The sequence below is a fragment of the Sceloporus undulatus genome, chromosome 2 (genome assembly GCF_019175285.1).
Source record: "Sceloporus undulatus isolate JIND9_A2432 ecotype Alabama chromosome 2, SceUnd_v1.1, whole genome shotgun sequence".
NCBI classification, from domain to species: domain Eukaryota; kingdom Metazoa; phylum Chordata; class Lepidosauria; order Squamata; family Phrynosomatidae; genus Sceloporus; species Sceloporus undulatus.
Genome location: NC_056523.1, coordinates 101,746,924 through 101,767,770, shown reverse-complemented (window position 1 = coordinate 101,767,770; position 20,847 = coordinate 101,746,924). Strand labels below are relative to the sequence as shown.

The following is a 20,847-nucleotide window of genomic DNA, read 5'->3' as shown; positions in this document are numbered from 1 at the left end:
TTTATTTTTTATTTTATTTTTTGTTATTTTTAGTCTTAATAATATCCAAGCTTCCTTTATTTTTTATTTTATTTTTTGTTATTTTTAGTCTTAATAATATCCAAGTTTCCCTGGTTTTTTATTTTATTTTTTTAACAATGTTTTAACAATGATACTGATGATGATGAGGATGGTGATATTGATATCAATCAGCTTCTGAGGCATGCGCGCGCTCTTTCTGAAGCCGAGATGGTGTGACTTTCCAAAGTGCATTTGGGTGCTTTGAATGCTAAGAAGCCTGGCTTGCTTGGACAGTGATAGTGGTGATGATGAGGATGGTGATATTGATATCAATCAGCTTCTGAGGCATGCACTCACTCTTTCTGAAGGCGAGACAGTGTCACCTTCCAAAGTGTGTTTTTGGTGTATTTTTTGTGCTTTCCCATGACCATGTACACACTTCTGAGAAGTATACTTGGCACAGTGTATGTAGGAATTATTTTTATTTATTTATTTATTTATTTATTTATTATTTTTTAATTATTTATTTTTTGGCTTCGGCCCCCCAGTTGTCTGAGGGATAGCAGCCCGGCCCCCGGCTCAAAAAGGCTGCCTACCCCTGCTTTAGACACATTATGAGAAGGCATGAATCGTTGAAAAAGACAATAATGTTAGGAGGGCTGGAGTTTGAGGACCCCTGTGCTAGATGAATGGACATTATTAAAGAGACCACGAATATGAGTATGCAGGAGCTGGGCAGAGCAGTAGACCATAGGAGGGTCTGGAGATGTCTCATCCATAGGGTTGCCATGGGTTGAGATTGACTCAAAGGCAGTTAACAACAGAGCAAATCAAGGCTGAACAGTTAACAACAATAGCAACAACGGGTAGAAATGGTCAGTTTCTACACCCCTGCCCCCAAAATCTGTATTCATTTAGGGTTATTTTTTTTTTTAACTTTTGATTTTTAAAGATGTCTTTTCAAGATAAACCTGGAATTAGTGATTTTTTTTTTATTTTTTTTTACCAAAATGTGGGATTAAAGGTACAGTTATTATGGGAAGTTTGTAATTCCCATAGATTCACAGAGGGCCTGAACAGATAGGCCAAAATAAAGCTGCTTCGGGTCACTTTGGAGGTATGCTGTTTAATATGCATCTTAAGAGGCTAGAAGCTGCACCAAAGCTGCGCTCTAGTCCTTAGGACTGGAGCGTGGCTTTGGCATGGCTTCCGGCCTCTTAGGACCCGTACATCATTTAAACAGCATACCTCCAAAGTGACCCAAAGCAGCTTTATTTTGGCCTGTCTGTTTGGGCCCAGAATCAGTTTTTTAAATACCTATACTTTTAGGCCAACATAAACATAGGGTGGGGTGGGGGGATCCTAATTCCTCAGTGGTCTTTAACAAATATCCCTGAATGGTTTTACACTGATCAATTTTCACATTAAGTGTTTATTTTTCACATAGTAATCTTTGCAAGGACACATGGCTGGCTGTTGGATGGGTATATGTGGAAATCTGTGTGCTTATCCTCAGCAGTTTCTTTGGCTACCTGAGACTCTTTTGGTGCTGCAAAGGAATGCTTTTAAGGAGACTAGAGCCATGTTATGTAACACTGATAACAGTTATATATAGTCAGCCAGAGTGACAGTAAAAGTAGTGTATAGCACCTACTTCCAGAATCTTTTAAAGGTAGTTAAAATGTCATATGCACAGTTGGACGAATAAATAAGTCCCTTTTACCTTTATTCAGATACGTTGTTGAATGTGGCCAGATTTTTATATTTAGCTCACTCTACACTTAGCAGGTAATCTACTCTTGGAGCTTTTTATAAACAGCCTTTCTTTGCAGTCTGGAACACTTTCTGCCCTTCTTTGCCAGGCACCTGTCAAAGTCGAATGTCAAAATACTAGGAAATGGAAATTGTGTGTGCTTGTGTGAGCACAAACAGAGCCAGGCATGTCACTGTACGTGTGAGAAAGAGAGAGGAGGGGAGGCTGTGTTTGAGGGGGCTTACTGCAAAGAATAAGTAAATGACAGGATTTATTGGGGGGACATTACTGAGAAGCTCTTGGGTTCATAACATTACAAAGCAAAGTGTATAAACTATTGGTTTTTAACACAAGTACAGAGTGGCCTGAGCAATGAATTAAAATATTTCTGTAACCTCAGATTGGTTAACTTTGGAATTCTGTTTAAGCGATCTTATTTTCCATGGCTTATACTTTAAGGATCTAAGCATACTGTCTTTTTTTTTTTTATTAAGTTTTCCTTCCTGCTTGCTGCTTTGCTTTCTCTTAATTTGCCGTGACAGTGTCAATGTTTGGAAGTGGAGAAACTGACTTTTCCTCCAACAAAAGGGTCATAGAGAGTTGTTAACACAAAAAATATCTGTTTATGTTGTTATTTGCCATCAGGTCAGCTAGAGAACTCTGAGAGCATGGCTCATCAACTGACCTGCTCCGATCTTGCAAACTCAGGGCTGTGGCTTCTTTGACTCAAATCAGTCCAGCTATATGTGGTCTACCTCTTTTCCTACTGTCTTCAACTTTATTGAGCACTATTATCTTTTCCAATCAACCATATAATCTCTCCATAAGTATTCTTTATCCACAAATTATTCAGGATTTACATCATTATGCTACATTTTATAAGAAGCTGTTCAGATAGCAATAAAGTACAGAGTACAGCACGCGTGCGCATACATGGACTCACCATACGCGGACTTGAGGTCACGTGGATGGCAAGCCCTAATAAGATGAATGGGGTGTGTGCCTATGGCGTGCACCACACCATGCTCCACAGGGACGCACTCCATTCAAATGAATGAGGCTTGAGCACACATGGGATTTGCCTTACACGGGGGGGAGGGGTCCAGAGCAGATCCTCACTTAAGGCGAGGGCGTACTGTATTCTTATTGTACAACAATATTTTGCAAATAGCAATGGGTGGTCATTCAAGATATACAGGGAGAATTTATAGTGTATAGATAGGAGCCCAAAGCCAGACTTGAACCCCTGGGCCTAAATCTGCTGGAGTAATAACTAGAGTAGACCCATTGAATCAATGGGCTTCACATAAGTTTTCATCTATGATTGTGAGTTTGATACCGTGGGTCACATTATATTTGGGAATAGCAATTTGATGTAAGCCTAAAACTTCATTTTACAGCTTCCAAATATGAAAGTCCCTCTGAAAACTCAAAAAGTTGTTTTTAAAAGCTGAATAAAACCATAAGTGATTACCATTTGATGCGCACGCTATTCCAAGCTATCTCATCTGGGTCTTTCATTTAAAATGGGGCATACTTGAAGGATCTCAACCTCTTCTATTTCTATATGGCTACTCTTTAGATTGCTTTACAGCTAGATGTTTAAAATACACTCTATTGCAGTGATGGCGAACCCATGGCACGCGTGCCAGAGATGGCACTCAGATACCTCTCTGCGGGCACATGTGCCGTCACCACAGCATAGAGTTTACCAGAGTTTGTTACTAGCAAGCCAGAGGAACACGGCACTTTGTAATAAATAAGTGGGTTTTGGGTTGCAGTTTGGGCACTCGGCCTCCAAAAGGTTCACCATCACTGCTCTATTGCAACAGGCACCCAGAGCTACTTTATCCAACACTGCTTTGGATAGGTAGTTTTCCTTTGTCAGTAATAGTGTATTTAATTTTCTTTTTTTCCTTAGTATATTATCTTCTGTTTTCTCTAGCCCTTGATTGATTTGCTACAAATAGCCAGTCCTAGAATGAGGCAGCTGCTGAGTATATGTGCTGGGTGATGACAGTAACAGTCTTCCACTGCAGTTTCTCATGAACTTCTCTTAGAGGACAGAGTTGTGTTTGTCCCTGAACTGGCTTTCTGGTTTCAGGGTTAGTGAAAGATATTAATCCATGACACTTTTGACATAAGGTTGAACTGCCAACCTGGTCAGCTTCATCATAAATTTCATCAGCCTGGCTACAGAAAATCAAACAAGAAGTCATAGTCTGCACTGTATCCTGGTAGCCATCCTGATTAGGAAATCACTGGGGTGGGGTAAGCCAAGAATTCATGCAACTCCCTTCTCCTTTTCCTTTCTCTCCAGAGCAAGATCTCTACTTGGCTTTAACCATAGTTATACCTGTCTGCATGCAGCAATCAAGGTCTTCTAGAATGATCTTACCCTCTTGAGGCAAACTTCAACTTATTGCAGGGTTAATGTAGCAACACCTGTTGAAATGCCCTCTTCTACAGTACTATTAATGGTACAAGAACTATGCCCTATTTTTCACTTGACAACCCCAGCTAAGACTCTTAAGACCTCTTAGGAGACTTTTCTTTTTAATGGGGCCTGCAGGAGAATTGTCTTGTAGACTGTGTTGTTAAAAATATGGTCTTAAATATATCTTAGATATCTATGAGACAGGACTTGATTAGCCCTGGGGTTCCTATGGTCATGATAAATTTATTGTGAAAAGGAATTAACTGTTAAAAAATATCTGGCATAAGCAAAAGCTTTCTGGGGTTCTCTTGCTCTGAAGTGGTGCCTTATACTAGAATCATAGAATCGTAGAGTTGGAAGAGACCACAAGGGCCATCCAGTCCAACCCCCTGATCCTATGCATTGCTTTTCATTAATAATAGTGACCTTAGTGCATGTGCTTTTAGTGAAAACATGGTGGTAATTGTACTCTGTGTTGGATATTGATAATGTTGTGAATTGCTTTCAGTAAGAAATTGCTTCAGCAATGATTAATGTCACCAATGGAGGTACATCCATTTATACCAGTGTCATTTGGGTGAGGAGATATTATTTTCCTATGATGTCTTCTATGCAGATGAAAATAAACAAACAGATTCAGTACAACAATTATAAAAACTACAGTGAACCCATTATCTTATCTATTTGTCTCTTTTCTTCCCCTCTTAATACAGCTGGCCTTTACCAGAGTTCGATCCAAGTCAAATCCGACTGATTGTATACCAGGACTGTGAAAGAAGAGGGCGAAATGTTTTATTTGACTCCAATGCTAAGAGAAAAACAGAAGATTCATCAGTCTCGGTGAGCAGCATTAAGGAAAACTTACCTATATTATACATGCATGCTTTCAGATATAAATTTAATACATAAATATTTCAGCAATAAATACTTTCCATAGGTAGTTGCACTTTAAAAGGAGATGGATGTTCATTTGGCTATATTTTTCAAAAGATTGTGTTGTAGCACTTTCAAGCAGTGATTCTTTTTAACGGCTTAACTTGAGGTCTTCTGTTTTGAACCTAGCCCCTTAATAACCATATTATCTTTCAGAAGGTTTGTCCCTTCTCACAGTTTTATGAACACCTAGAGGTCTAAATAGCCTTCTCTATCTGTTCCTATACTGTACTTGTGTCAAACAAGGGATTAATCCTCATATACCAGCATGGAGCATGTTTGCCCCCGAAGTACAGTTTTGTTGCAGAATCTACACTGAACTAGACCTAAAATGCATATGACATTGTCACCTGATGAGCTATAAACAATGACCTAAATTCAGTTGTTAATCCCAGCTATAGTAAACACACTGAATCCATGGAAACCTGGTATATCGGTACTTATGTCTGTGCCATCAATTTAATCAGTTAATTCTAGTTGAGACTAACAACTGGGTTTAAGCCTCTCTCTCCAAGTTTCAGCCACTTTCCCTACAGTTTTGGGTTTTTGTTTTGTTTTGTTTTGTTTTGCTTTTGCTTTTGCTTTTGCTTTTCAGACAAAAAATAGCTGAAACACTTTCCCAAGAAAGCTATTGTTTTTTGCCTTCAGGGTATTTTTTTTTTTGTCCCAGCTAATATTATGTACTAGGACATAATATGTCCCATGCCATTTTTTCTCAGATTATCAATAGATTAGGCCCATTTGGGGTGGGGGTGCTAGATTTCCTAGTAGGATCAGGAAATATCAAGGGGCATACCTCAACCCTACTGGTTGTCCTAACTCCAGTGCTGACCCTCACTAAAATGGAATTCCAGTGAAGTCTGACAATACCCGTCTCTTTCTGATAATTTTTTTAAAAATTTAGACTTTATCCTGATGTATGAGCATGGTATAGTGTGTTGAGTGTTGGGCCAGGCCCCTGGGAAACCAGGGCTCAAATCCCTGCTCAGCTATATAACTCACTGGGTGGTTTTGGGCAAGTTACACTCTCTCAACTTTAGAGGAAAGTAAAGGCAAGCCCCCCTCAGTAAATCTTGCGAAGAAAGCCCTGTGAGAAGTCACTATCACTCATAAGTTTATTTGAAGGCACACAATAGCAACAACAGCAAGAGTTACTGCAGCTTAAACACTGGAAGATACCATGTGTCCATTTCTGATACATAAGTATTATCTCTTTATAGAAAGCGAAACTGTTCATATTCCCATATCTCAGCAAAGTGGCAGAGGGTTCTTGTTCTTTACTTGACAGCATGGGTGTAACCCACAGCTCTTTTGCCCTTTGCAATACAACACTGTGTGGGACAAATGTTTTCTTGTTGTGAAAAGAGCATCTGTTCACTACATTTTAGAATTCAATGCCTTCTGCTTGTTGACCCCCACATATCTGGGTGTGATTTATAGCTCCTTGCATTTTCAAATATAGTGTCTGCTTTGTTGGCATAGGAGTATACAAGTTTTGGAGCTGAACAAAACTATTCCATCAGGGAGACTGGAGAATCAGCTAGTTCTCTTGGGATATGTACATTTTTTCCCTGAGTGGGCTTTGCCCTCTCCTCCACTCTTATTTCTTGCATAGCAGGACACATTACTTGATATGAAGCCACCCCCTAGCTAAGTAAAAATACATACTGTATAACACAATGTATTTTCTGTCACTAGTTCTGCTAAAAGAAAAACATCTATGCCAATACCCAGGAGGTGGGGATGTTCCTTGCTAAAGGTGTGATCACCTGTGTGTACATAGAAGGATGACTATGGTGACGTTTAACCACTCCTTCTTTAACACCCTGTGGCCAATGCAGAACAGTTGTTTTTCCACAGGTGAACAATTCCCCTGACAATGCAAGTGGCCATTCAGATCAGGAATGCACAAAAGGCATACAGTGGACCTCTGGCCATTTTCCGATAAACTACCTACACTCTTGCTGGTGGCATGGCAATTCTTGCAAAGCATGCAGCAAGGTATATGTGGCCTTAAGCAGGAGTGGTGTTGTTTAGTGTAGTTTGTATTTGGGACTATATAGCAGAAAAGGAACAGCAGACCTAGAGGAAGCCCTATGCCTACAGAGGTGTAGTAATGATTTTCAGTGTAACAAATAACATTAACTCAGTCCGTCTAAAGCATTGTTTTTTTGGCTAGGGTCCATTTTGAGGGTTTAAGGGGCATATATATGAAAGAATGATGAACTGTAATATGGTCACTGTTTAGACTCATGACTAACACAAAACCTTTACTTTAAAAAACCAAAAAAACAGCGTTCCAAGGTCTGGCAAAGAGGAAACAGAGAGGAATATGTGATTATCTCATTTACACATGCTTAATGGCAGCATATATTGCAGTAGAATAGGAATGGGCAAAGCATTGACCCGGAGCTGCATGTGACACATCCACTCAGGTTTTTTTTTTTCAACCTTTAATGCTTCCAGACTCACAGTAGCACCTTTTTTCTGGCAAAAAGGGATGAATTGTCTCTTCTGCAAGCCTTCAGGAGTAATTCACTCTTTAAGTATGCTGACACACATACACACATACGACTTTTAACATGGGGGAGGAACCAATTTTAAGGTTGAAGTGGGATTTGGGAGGACAGTTTTCTGTATGGGCTGTATAGGGATCCAGGGCAGAAAACCAGATCCTAATTGCCTACTCCTGCAGTAAATGATGGAAACTCAAGTTACGAACCAAAATCTTCAGCGAACACATGGGTTTTGAGAAGTTTGAAGCAATTTAGAGTGATAGCTTCACTGAGCTTTTCTGGCAAACAGTTTCAGAACAGTTTCATATTCAGAACCATTTGAAAAGATCACTTAATTCTGTTTAATTATCCAATGATCTTAAGCATGTTGTTGTTGTCAGCTGCCATTGACTTCAACTTATGGCAACTCTCTGAATGAGTGACCTCTATTAAAAACATAACAATATGGTCTTAATATACAGTTGGCCCTCATTATCCAAGAAATCTGCATCCCCATATTCAAAATACTCCCTCCTCCACAACAAAAAAATATCCCAAAAGGAAACCTTGATTTTTCCATTTTATATAAGGGATATCCTTTTGCTATGCCATTGTATGTAATGGAACTTGAGTATCCATGGATTTTGGTATCTACAGGGGGTCCTGGAATCAAACCCTAACGAATACCATTGTATAAATAGAAACTGGAAATACGATGGCATGGACCATTCTAACTTTAGTACTCAGTGATACATCTGTACACTTCAGGATCTTGTCTGATTTCTTTATAGTTGCCTTTCCAAATCCTAAGTCTTCTTCTGATTTCTTGACTCCATTCTGATTTAATGATTGAGTCACAGTGTGGCAAGGAGCCAGCATGGCATAGTGGTTTGAGCATTGATCTACAACTCTGGAGCAGTACTATCACTACGTTTGGTGTAATCTGATGTGGTGACTGTGAGTGAGGAGGCTGCTCTTTGCCCCTTGAGCCCTATCCCACACTGTGCCTTCCAGCCAGGCTTGCAGAGTGGAAAGATATTCTCCTTGCTTGCAGTCACCATCAGCAAGTGGGAGAGTGTCTCTTTGTCCCTTGAATGTGGCTGGATGGTGTGGAAAGTATGTGGGATGCAGCTCAAGGCATGGAGAAATGCCTTCCCATTCACTGACTGTCGTGAGCAGCATTTCCCATGCCTTCCAGCCAGGTTTGTGGGATAGAGAAATGCTCTCTGTCTCCTGAGCCGCATCCCACGCAACCCCATACCTTCCAGCCACACCCAGGGGGTGAAGAAACACTCTCTAGCTTGCTGTTGGTGACTGTGAGCGAGGAGAGCATCTCTCCACCACACAAGCCTGGCTGGAAGGGGCCCTCCTTGCTGACAGAGACTGTGAGTGAGGAGAGCTGCTCTCAGCTCTGCATGCCTGTCTGGAAGTTACAGGGGAGAATGATGCTCAGGGGGCAGAGAGATGCTTTCCTTGCTTACAGTCATGGTCAGTGAGAGGGAGAGCTTCTTTATGCCTTCTGAGTCTGGCTGGAAGGCATGGAGGTGGGTGGGATGCAGCTCAGGGAGTGGAGAGACACTGTCCTTGTTTGCAGACAGGAAGTGGGAGAGCATCTCTTCCCTTCCTGAACATGTTTGAGAGCAGTGGTATCAGCCCACTTAGGTTGTCACCCAGTGCAGTTTGCACCCCCTGCATCCCTTAGTGATGCCCCTGCTCTGGAAACCAAAGTTCAAACCCCCTTTCAGCCATGAAAACCCACTGTGTGACCATGGGCTAGTCACATACTCTCAGCTTCAGATAAACCCATAATAGAATTCTCTTAGGGACACCATAAGTTCGAAACATCTTGAAGGTACACGGTATCAACAATAACAAGGTGTGGAAGATCTTGAACTATTTCAGCATCTTCATCCTTTAGGGCTGAAGAGCAGCGTATAGATACCATAATAAAAAATAAAATAAAATAAAAAGCCTCTACTTTAAAGTCATATAAATCATCTGCAGTCAATTTTTTTTCTTAATGTTCAGCTGTACATCTCCCTTTGCACTTTCTGTCTTGATTTTTTTCAATAATCGTTCCAAGTTTTTGCTATTTTCTGCTGTTAGTATATTGTCATTTGCATATCTTAAATTGTTGATGTTCCTTCCTCCAATTTAGCATGTACATTTGCTCTTTAAATTTCATAGACAGTATTGGAGCAAACGGATTTAAGTGTATGTTAAGCTGATTACACACTAATGGATCCTGTCTGTATCCAATCTAGACTATGAATTAGGCATTTCAGAAACTCTCATAGGTGACCAGTCAATCATTCATAATTTTTAAGAACTATTTATACAGTGCCACTTTTAAAACAAACCTTACATAAACTTAAATTCCTGCCATGCAATTTCAGTAAAATTGGTTTAAGATTGAATTTTATTTATCCTTTTTTAAATCAGTGCTATTCATCTTGTTGTCTATAATTCACAATCACCAACACCAATTTCAAAGCCTATTTGCATACCACCTCAGGGGATTGGGGAGGAAGGTAGGAGCTGGTAAGAGTAAAATTAAATCTGTATGTGGTTTGTTTGTGTGTTTTTTAAAGAAAAATTTGACTTCACTTCTATGTAGATACTCTGAAAGCAGCATTTTTTTAAAAAAAATTAATAACATCATTTAACAGACATTTTAAAAAGGCAGCTAAAAGCAGATAAAAGTACCTTCAGTTTCATTAAAGGGGTAGACATTCCCTTGTACTTAAAGTGTAAGTGACATTTTACAAGTCAATGTTCCTGGACCAAAAGTTTCACAACTGAGATATAGCTACTAGAGTGTTTCCCTTTTTTCCAGTTGCTATCTCTTACATTCTCAAGGGGTGCAGAAGATGGGCAGGCACATACTTTAGAAGGGGGTCCCTTATATACCCAGGTTCAGGACTATTTAGGCCTCTGAAAAATCTACATCAGTGTTTTGAACGAAACTTCTGAAGGCTTTTTAACAGTGAAAAATGAATGAATAATTTGATTTTGCCTGTTAGAACAAGTTAAAACTGGGTCCTCCTTGTTCTTGCCAGCTGTAGTTTCCAGTTCTTAAGTTATTTTCAGATACAATGCATTACAGCAACCTAGACTGGATATTACTGGGTCCTGAATAAGCATGGGAGGTCTGTGCATTTGGCTCATAGGCCCGGTACACACGGGCCAAAAATGGCGTGCCACCGCCGATACTAGGGTTCGGAAGCGCATAGCCACTGCATGCTCCCAAACCCTAGTACGTATGGGCACCACCTTGACTGCACGGCACTGCCCACATGGGGCACGGGTCCATGACACAAGCGCTACACAGCATCCATATGCTGCTGCGCTTTCATCATTGACGCACCACAGTGTGCTAATGGCGCACTGATGGCAACAGCCTCGTGCGCCCAAAAGAATCCACTTTTAGCGGGTTCTTTTTGCAGTGGAAGGAGCCCGTGCAGTTTGGTTGCTGTGGGCTCCCTCCAGAGGAAAAACAGGCAGCTCCAGACCGCCCTTTTGGGGTGGTCTGTTGAGCCCCTTAGTTACTTTCTTTATGTCCTCTTTCTCTGTGGTGAAATCAAACTGAGAGTTGCTTACAAATGTCAATACAAATCACCACAAAAAAGTTAAATAGGCCTAATATTTTAAAAATGAAATTACAGCGCTATATAAATAAAGAATAATAGTAGTAGTAGTAGTAGTAGTAGTAGTAGTAGAATTGGGATCAAAAGATAATCCTAATGAAACCTGTGTCAGCAACAGCAGATTATTTGAACAGCTCTTCTGAAAGATGCTTGCCAGAATAACAACAAGAATAGAAAATCAACATCAGTGGCTCACTTAAAAGCAAGGATGCTGCTTCTTGACAAACCTTTCTTGTGGGAGACTATTCCATCATCATCTAGCCTTTACTATCCTCTCATTCAAGGAATATGCGACACTCTGCATGCCTCTGTCACGGGAGGGGAGAAAAGCTAGGCTATATTATTCTCAGAGGAGTTTCACTCTTGCACAGTTTCTGTGCCTGCCTGCAGTGAACTGGATTAACTGATATGCTTCTAACCCATTAAATTTCTTCTTGACTCTGAAATTATCTTTGAGCAGTTGCTTCAGCTGGTGTAAGCATAGTATTTTCTCAGTCACACACTTTCCCCTGTACACAAGGGAGGAGTGTGAACAATTTAAAAATTTAAGCAATTTTGAGATAATTTTAAATCAGTTTAAAACAATATATAGAAATCTTGCTTACTTCTACAAATACGTATGGCACAATAAAAGCATCACTTTTCACTTAGAAGAATGAATAAGTATAAATGAAATATAATCTGTATAAGTGAAATAATACTGTGGTCCCTCCACACTCACTGGGATTAGAGACACAAGATGCTTGTGCAAGTGAAAAAGCCACACATTAAAAATGATATTTTTTTTACCCGAGGGAACACCTCTTTAGGAATCTCTAGGTCCTCCAGTACAACTCTGTGGTCTACATCTCTGGAAATTGACCATAGAATTGCTCTGGAGGAGTGATAAATGCCTAATGGAGTGTTCTCTCTAGGAATCTCTAGGTCCTTCAGTGAGACTTTTGGTTAAACTTGACCATAGAGTTGTGCTAGAGAACCTAGACATTCCTAGACAGAACATAGTAATAGAATCCATGAATAATCCGCAAAAGTCAAATACACAAATGTGGAGGGATAACTGTAGTTAACATTCTTTGTACTGCTGGCTTCACTGGACAAAGCAGATGGTTCTAGTCGTACAGTGCATGCCATATTCCACTCAATGTGCTCTTTACACTGAAATGGGTTCCAGTCCCCCTTTATATGTATTGCTTCATGAGTAATCACTTTATCATTTTTGAAACATGGCTGTGCTTGGCCAATTGCTTTTGTTGCATAATAGTTGGTAGTTTCTTGCAGCTTGTATTTCATTGACATTCATATACAAAAACCTCACCAGAAAAGAAGCAGACACCTCAGATACTTGATCTAGGTGACCAGCAGGTTGTTCTTGAGCATCTGCTTGGTTCTAAAATTGCATGTCCTAAAATTTGTCTGGGTTCTGCATTTTGTGGATGATTTGCTTACTGGCGAGCTGCTGACAGATGGCATCCATTTGACCTCCTCTTACCACGGGATCCTTAGGTTTGTTGCATTCCACCCTAAAGGCCAAAGGTATAATCTTTCTTAGTATTTCAACCAGGAAGTGACTTCAAGATACAGTGTTTAGTGGTGGCTCTGCAGAAAACTACTGTGCAGGAAGTTTTTCAGATGGTTCATGTGTAAAACAGGCTAGCTAGCTTGGGAAACTTGTTACTTAGGAAATATAAGTTACAATATAAATTCTTTTTTTTTTTTAATTACCCTTTAAAATGTGCCAGCTTTGTGCTGATTGTGATTAAGCAAGCTTTCCACATCAGCTGAAAAACTACAGTGTGACTTGCCTGTGGAATATGCTGCAACCCTGTGGATTCAGTGTGGTTTCATCACATGATGCTGTGCCTAGCCTAAGACTCTGTTGTTTGTCAGAGATAAAATGCAATTTGAGTTCACGAGTTCTTAGCAAAGTCATATGATAGTCATTCACATGTTTTCAGCCTTTGTATTTCTTCTCACCCTCCCTCCTCCTCCCCCAAAATTCAAACTAGTAGCAATTTTAACAGTGCATGAGTTCAGCATTATCTACAGCCTTTTGTAATATGAGGTTGTTCCATAAGAGTTCATTCTTTTGTTGCAGCCATAAAAGAGAGCAAAGGAGGGTTATAGTTGGCTTTGGCCGACTAAGCTGGATGCTTTTAGATGCAGTTGGACTGCAAATCCTATTATTCTTCGCCACTGGCTATACTATTAGCAGCTGCAGCCCAACAATATTTCTGCACAGTTTCCACCCATTATAGATTTTCTCAGGTGCATGTATATGCACTTGAGAGCCAGTGTGGTGTAGTGTTTTGAGTGTCAGACTGTGGTTCTGGAGACCAGGGTTAGATTATCTGCTCAACCATTAAACCCACTGGGTGACCTTGGGTATGTCACATGCTCTCAGTCTAAGGGGAAGGTAATGGCAAACCTCTGAAGAAACTTGCCAAAAAAATCCCATGATAGCTTCACCTTAGGGTCTCCATAAGTTGGAAATGACTTGAAAGCACATCGCAACAAGAAACGTATATGCACAGAACCCCAATGGTCCTCCTGTAGTGGAAGAGAAGCAAAGAAAACTTTGTGATCATAGAAAGCCAAACAGAGCATTGGCAAAGAAAATGTTCTTGTAGTATATTTGTACGTGAGGGCGAACAATGACACATAGCTCACAATTTGCTGTTTATTTATGATTGTTTTCCTCCTTTTCCAAGTTTTTCCATGCAAAAGCTCTGGTACCAGGAGAATGGCTGATGCAGTTACAACAGATATTGTGGTTCTTTGAAGATCTCCCACTCCCTCTGCCCCACCCAAACTTTTTTCATATTTGTTCTCTTTTTAAGAGAATGGGGTAATCTTCTCTCCTTTTACTTTCTTTTCGCCTTTCTCCACGCTTCCTTACTTAGTCTGTCTAAAGAGATACATGAATAGAGAACAGTCTTCCTTGCATTTTCTGGACCAGAAAGAGCAGGAACCACATTGGAAGTAGATACTTTATGTCACTGAAGGCAACACACATTTGTATATGAAACCAAATGTAGATGCAGAAAAGAATGTGGATGTACATTTCCAGGTGAATTTCACTGAAAACATTAGTGAAATCCTGCATTTGAACATACTATCAATATAGGCATTGTGAAGTTGAAAACTTTCATGGCCGGTATCCATAGTTTTTTGTTGGTTTTTCAGGCTATGTGGCTCTTCTAGAACATGGCGACATAGCCCAAAAAACCCACCAAAAATATAGGCATTGTATTTATTTCATAGTGCTTTTATTGTGCAGGAAACATGTAATGCCTCAATTTAAAATAAGGGTAGGATTCCTTCAGCCCTTGATATGCTGTTGGACTGCAACTCCTAGCACAGATCTGGGCATGGTCCAAGTGTTTATTTCTCTGAGTCTAACTTCTGTCCCCTCCCCGTAGGGCCACTTTTATGTCCCAGACTGAAAAAGAGCAAATGGAAAGCCAATTGCTTCTCTTCTTCTTAACCACAAATGCTTTATAGTAAAGCTGCCCAACCTGTCCAAGATGATTTTGGACTGCATCTCCCCATCAGTCCTAGCCAGCCTAGCTTGTAGTGAAGGATGGTGGGAGCTGTGATCCAAGAATATCTGAAAGCTCATAAAGTTGCCCACTTCAATCTAAAAGACTGCAGGATCATATCTGCACCCTCGTCATTGTTTTGGCAGCATAAGTACATGGCCCACTGGACTGGGATTTTGTTTTTAAAAGCAGAGTCCCTCTGCATAACTTTGGGTTCCTTGTATTACTTTAAAGGCTTCTCCCCCACATATCCATACTTGTTCCAAAGCAGGATAGCATCAATATATTTGAAGGAAGTGATGGTTGAGTTTTATGTCTGTGAAGTTCAGTTTTATGTCTTGCATATGGTGACTGAATACCTCATTCTCCTTAAAACCGGGTTCTTTTCCTTTTACCTTAGAAACAATCCTTTATTGGATGCAGCTTGACTCAGTGTGTTTCAAAACGAAGCAAAATGACAACAATATAGGATATATTTTTAGCTGGATGCATTTGAAAAGTCCTCTGAAGACCTCATGCTAAAAGGTCTGGCACTGCTGGGGGCATGGGCATGTCAATCAGTGGGGCTTGCCCCCTCCCATATTTGGTCTTCCACAGTTTCAAGCAAATTGCTGGACAGAGTTAAAATCTAGGAAAATGCTGGACTTCATAGACACATGACTTCTAAGACATACCTGGTGGCAACTGGTGCCATTTTTTTCCTTTTTAACTAGAAGGCAAGCACAGAGGTCCTCCTTCAGGTTGGGACTGGAAGGCAAAAACAGAGGTTAAGCCTGGGTGGCATGGTAAATAGAGCTTTTTTCTTTGTGCTGCAGTTGCTCTAGGTCGAGAACACTATGCTTTCTCTAGATTTTTTTTAAAAGGGCAAGGAAGACATGTATGCTGTCTGCATCTTTACAATGAAGATGGAGGAAGTAGACCATGTGTATGAAAACTTATGCTACAACTTCTTTTGCACAATTAATCTCAGAGGTGCTGCAAGATTCCTTTGCATTCTGATGCAGACCAACATGGTAATGTCTCTGTATTCTACCCTGATTTACCTTGGTGTGGAGCCTGGTTTGGGATCTCTCTTTCTTCACTGACATTAAAATGCTTGTTTGAAAGTAGAACTCCAGGCTGTTCCTTTTCTATATCCTAACCTGTAGGATATGTGAACTCTTCATTTTGAGAACTGCTAAGCATAATATAAACAAGTCTGTATTTTTCTTTATCAGAAACTCTGCAGCGACGCACAGGTGAAAGTCTTTGGAAAATGTTGCCAGCTCAAACCTGGAGGAGACAGTTCCTCCTCTTTGGATAGTTCAATCAATTCCTCTTCTTCATCTTCTGAAATAAAAGAACAATGTCCTAAATTTCAGGTGAGAGTTCCTCTTTTAATTGTGTCATATCCTGAGCATTGTGACTTGCATTACATACTGTATTTGAAAATGCTGCCTTATTAGGAAGTGACTGGAGCTGCAGGGTGGAGAGTGAGCCTAGAAGCATTTCTTTGGTCCAAGAAAACAGATGGCTGATTTTGTCTGGAACTGAAATAAGGAAACTAGAATACCAGAAGCAGGGTGAAATGTTATTGTAGGTGATTGGCACAGTATATTTGCAGTATAAAACATAACTTAAAAGTAAACAATATACAACCAAACAGTGACTGCAGCAAAAGAAGGGTCCAACAAGTTAGGTTTTCTTCTGGTGGCCGGGCATCTATTCAGGAAAGGCCTGATGGAAGAGATCCCTCTTAACAGCCTTTTTAAAGCTGTTTAAGGTGGTTATATGATGGATCTCATCTGGCAGGCCATTCCATAATCTGGGAGCAGTAGCTGAAAAGGTCCTCTGGGCCGTCGCAGACAGCCTAATTTTTATAGGCTGCAGCAAATTCCTCTCAGATGACCTGATTGCACAGGGTGGATTATATGGAAGGAGATGGTCTTGGAGATAGGTTGGACCCAAGCCATTTAGGGCTTTAAAGGTGATAACCAACACCTTGTACTGGGCCCGGAAATTAATAGGCAGCCAGTGAAGTGATCTTAGGATCAGTGTTATATGGTCTCATCTAGATGTACCTGAGACCAACCTGGCTGCCATTTTCTGCATTAATTGAAGTTTCTGGACTGAGCACGAGAGTAGCCCCATGTAGAAATTACAGAAATCAAGACGGGAGGTTAGCAGCGCGTGTACCACAGTTTCAAGGTTCCTAACTTCCATGGCACCCTGGGACTGAGTCAGGGTATACGTCATCTTGACACAATGCCCTGACTCCACCTCCATGCCCACCTTTCAGGCCGGTCTGTAAAGGGCCTTAGTCCAACATTCAAACCACTACACCATGTTGGTATGAGAGAGAAGGAAGAGCCAAAAAGAGAGCAGGTCTCCTAATTTTAGCCAGGGAACAGCTGAAAATGCAATACCTGAGACTGATGTCATGGGCATGGGCTTACCCCAAACTTTGGTGTTACCAAGTTTGCCCATCTATCACTTTTCTACCAGAAATGTGTAACATGAATTTAAAATGTTCCACCTAATTTTGTGTGTTCGTAATTGATATTAAGGCTTGACATTTTCATAAACTCTTTAAATGTTGTTCAAATTTCCATCAGAAGTGCTGATGATCTATAATACATTTTCTTTTAGTATATTAAATTGGAATTTAGATTTTATCACTTTTTGCCAGAGACATAGGGTCTGGGACATCGGGACTGGGTTTTGTGAATCTGCATGGCTAGCCTTTTGTTTCAAACTTGAAGTTATCCACAATCGATCCATCACTTTATTTCTATCCCATCTTTCTCCCAGGCTAAGATTCAAGACAGCTTTCAAAAAGATAGAATGCAATAAAACACATATAGTTTTAAAACATACAAAGTAAAGATTAAAACAGTATTAAATAACAACAGAATCAAAACCAATTAAAATGTTACTTTAATAAAGACAGGATAGCACCTTAAAAGCCATTTTTGTTAAAATTAGCTTCCAAAAGCTTGCTGGAAAGAACAGTGTTAACTAGTCTCGAAAAGGAAAACAAAGAAGGACCCATCCTAACTTTCCTAAGGAAGGAGTTCCAAAGTGTAGGAGCAGCCACAGAGAAGACCTTCTCTTACATTCTCACCAGCCATGCCTCAGAAGAGAATGGGATAAAGAGAAATGCCTCCCCTGCAGATCTTAGAGTTCGGCCAGTCTCATGTGGGAAGAAGAGATGTAAACTACAGCCCTGGTCACCCCTCCCACCATCATTCTAAATTTCAAGTGTCTGTAGTCCTCATTTTAAATATTTGTTAAGCTTCATGCTACATTTCCCCCCTAAGAAATAACTATGTATGTATGTATATGCCTGAACAACAGCTTGAAAATCTTCCACTCTAAATTTTTTCTTGCTGACAACTTAAAACGTTTATGACAGGGACACTCATTGAACTCGAGTTACACTTTACATAAGAGGAGAGGTTTTGGCCACTGCAGCCAGAGTCATCTGACTGGATATATTTCTGTCGTCTCACCTTGCACTGATCACAAGTGTTTTCTGTTAAGCCTTCCTAAAATAGAACAAGCCTTTATACTCTTTGTAGTTAAGTAATTATCTGTTTTAGGGTGACTGATCCTAAGATAACTTATTTTGGAATACTGCTTTTAACATACCAGATGTTAAATCCATGTTTACAAGGTTTACTAAGCATACATTCTTTGCTGCATTTAACCACTGACACACACAAACACTCTCTCTCTCTCTCTCTCTCTCTCACACACACACACACACACACAAATACATACATGTCTTACATTCATATTTCACTGTTGTGCCTCAAAATGAAGTTACGTTTATTGCTTTCCTAATCATGGAAGAGTATATTTTCTGTGGTTTGGACAGGAAGAGACACGTGTTCCTTTGAACTCTTCTTTTTACACAAAGAAAATTGTGTATTGCTGCCCAGATCTCAGTTTGCAAGTTCATTTATCTTGTGTGTCAGGCAGAGTTTACTCACAAATTCTTACATAATTAACTTTATCAGCAAACAGAGAGGTAGATATGCATGTCCTCAGCATTGTTATCATCTTGAAAATGCTTGGAAAGGTACCTAAAGGTAATTGTAATCAAATGAAAATGTCTGATGCAAAATATGGAATGCGACTCCTGTTTTGAATAATAAAAGTATTATACAAAGTATTTGAAAAATTAATTTGGATATAATATCACATACTATTTATGAGATTCCACCTGGCAAGAACTGGGACAAATGATAATAACTGCCATCCTTAAGGCAATGCGCACACTCCTAATAACATAAAGAAAGCCCTGCTGGATCACCCCAAAGGTCTGTCTACCCTAATATCCTTCTTCTTACAGAGGCAGGACCATATACAGGGCATTAAGGCAGTCCTCACCTCCTGTTGCTCCCAAGCAACAAGAAGCTGATTTCAAAGACAGCCACATGCTCTCGTTCCTGGAGGTTTTACATTATCATCATAAATACTAGTCATTGATAGGATAATCTTCTACTTTCACTTGATGGGGGGAGCCTTAGTGTCTCAGGCTGAGTCCAGCACCAAATTCCACCCCCAACCCACTGTGCTCCCTTCCCTTTCATACCATCATTTGATGCCTTCCCAGGTTTTATACAGGATTTTAAAACATTTTGAAAGTCCCATTATTTGGAAAAAGGCAAGACATAAATTAAATGATGGTATTGATAATAATATTTTGAAATACCTCTCCTAAGACATTGCTACTGGCATTTAAAGGTTTTGGTTTTGGTCCCACCCATTACTGGAATGCAGCCCTCTGAAAACTTTCTGAAATTGAATTTGACTTTCAGGCTGAAAGAGGCTTGTCCTCTATTACTCAGTTGTTCAGACTGAAAAAACATTTTGACATTGGTATCTGGAGTCAAGCTAGATACTGTATGCTTTTATCATTGTCAGTCCAATCACCTCATTGACCATTTAGATGAGCTTCTATTATTGTGGTTCAACATGGTCTCCAAATATTTGTGTCAGATTTGTCCTACAGTCTCTCTTTCTGCTTCTTCAAATTGTTCCCTTCATTTTAGGGAAGGATCCCGTTTTGTAGTCTAATGTGACTGTGTTAGACTTCCTCTATAATATTCCATTGCTGTATATGCTGAATTTTATACCACTGTTGTGGCCACTGTTTCAGCATCATTTGCATCTCTCATTAGATCATTTGTATCACTTCGGATTAAGTCCAAGGTTGGCTCCGCAGTTTCTATGACTAACTCTCCTGAAGCAGGGACGTAGCCGGGGGGGGGGGGTTCTTGGGGTCCGGACCCCTCCCTTCCATTAGAAAAATGAATGATGTGTGCTGCTGTGCTGCCGCACCCAAGTCCCATTATAATGGTGGCACTTAGTCTGGACCCCCCCTTCCTAAAATTCTAGCTACGTCCCTGCCTGAAGCAGAGTGATTAGGGGATCTAGATGTTTTGTCATGACTTGAATATGCACTTTATCTAGACTGGGCAAAAATAAGGGACCACTGATTACTACAACACTCTCTTTTAGATGTTTTTCCAATGTGTTTGTTTTAGCATTTTGGTTCCATTTAAAGTATATCCAAATACTAAATTGCTTTTCAAATAATGTGTTTCTACCCTTAGGAATTTTGTGGAAGAATCTGCACCACTTCAGATTTCTAGTTTACTGGACTCTATGTTCTCTCTCTGACATACAGAGTTACAACATCTGCTATGTTGTATCCAAATATGTATAACTATATCCTCCTGGGTCTCTCCATTCCAAGTTTCCATTTTGCTTACTATATGATGTCGTTTTTCACCACTTAGATTCTCACATCTTGACTTGAAGCTACATAGCATTCGGGCATAAACAATGAAGGCATTGCATTCTCCTTCCAACTCTGCATTTGGCCAGTGATTGTATTCTTCACTATACTGTACTCGTTGCCAAATTCTGTTCCTATTTGGATACGCTGTAGGGGAGACATGTACCAAACTGGATTCTCCCAGCTCCTGCCAGCTTCCCTCAGGGATCATATTTTCCCACTCTAGATGATAAGGTTCAATCTGGAAATATAAAG

At 40.1% G+C, this 20,847-nt stretch overlaps 1 protein-coding gene across 4 annotated transcripts in view; it reads left to right on the top strand.

The window, feature by feature from the left end:
- Positions 1-20,847, top strand: part of FNIP1 (folliculin interacting protein 1) — a 122,016-nt gene that overhangs the window by 52,294 nt on the left and 48,875 nt on the right. For all 4 annotated transcript variants that reach the window (XM_042449263.1, XM_042449266.1, XM_042449265.1 and 1 more), the window contains exons 2-3: positions 4,904-5,030; positions 16,022-16,165. In XM_042449263.1, the coding sequence (XP_042305197.1) occupies positions 4,904-5,030; positions 16,022-16,165 (271 nt within the window). The remainder of the gene's footprint in view (positions 1-4,903; positions 5,031-16,021; positions 16,166-20,847) is intronic.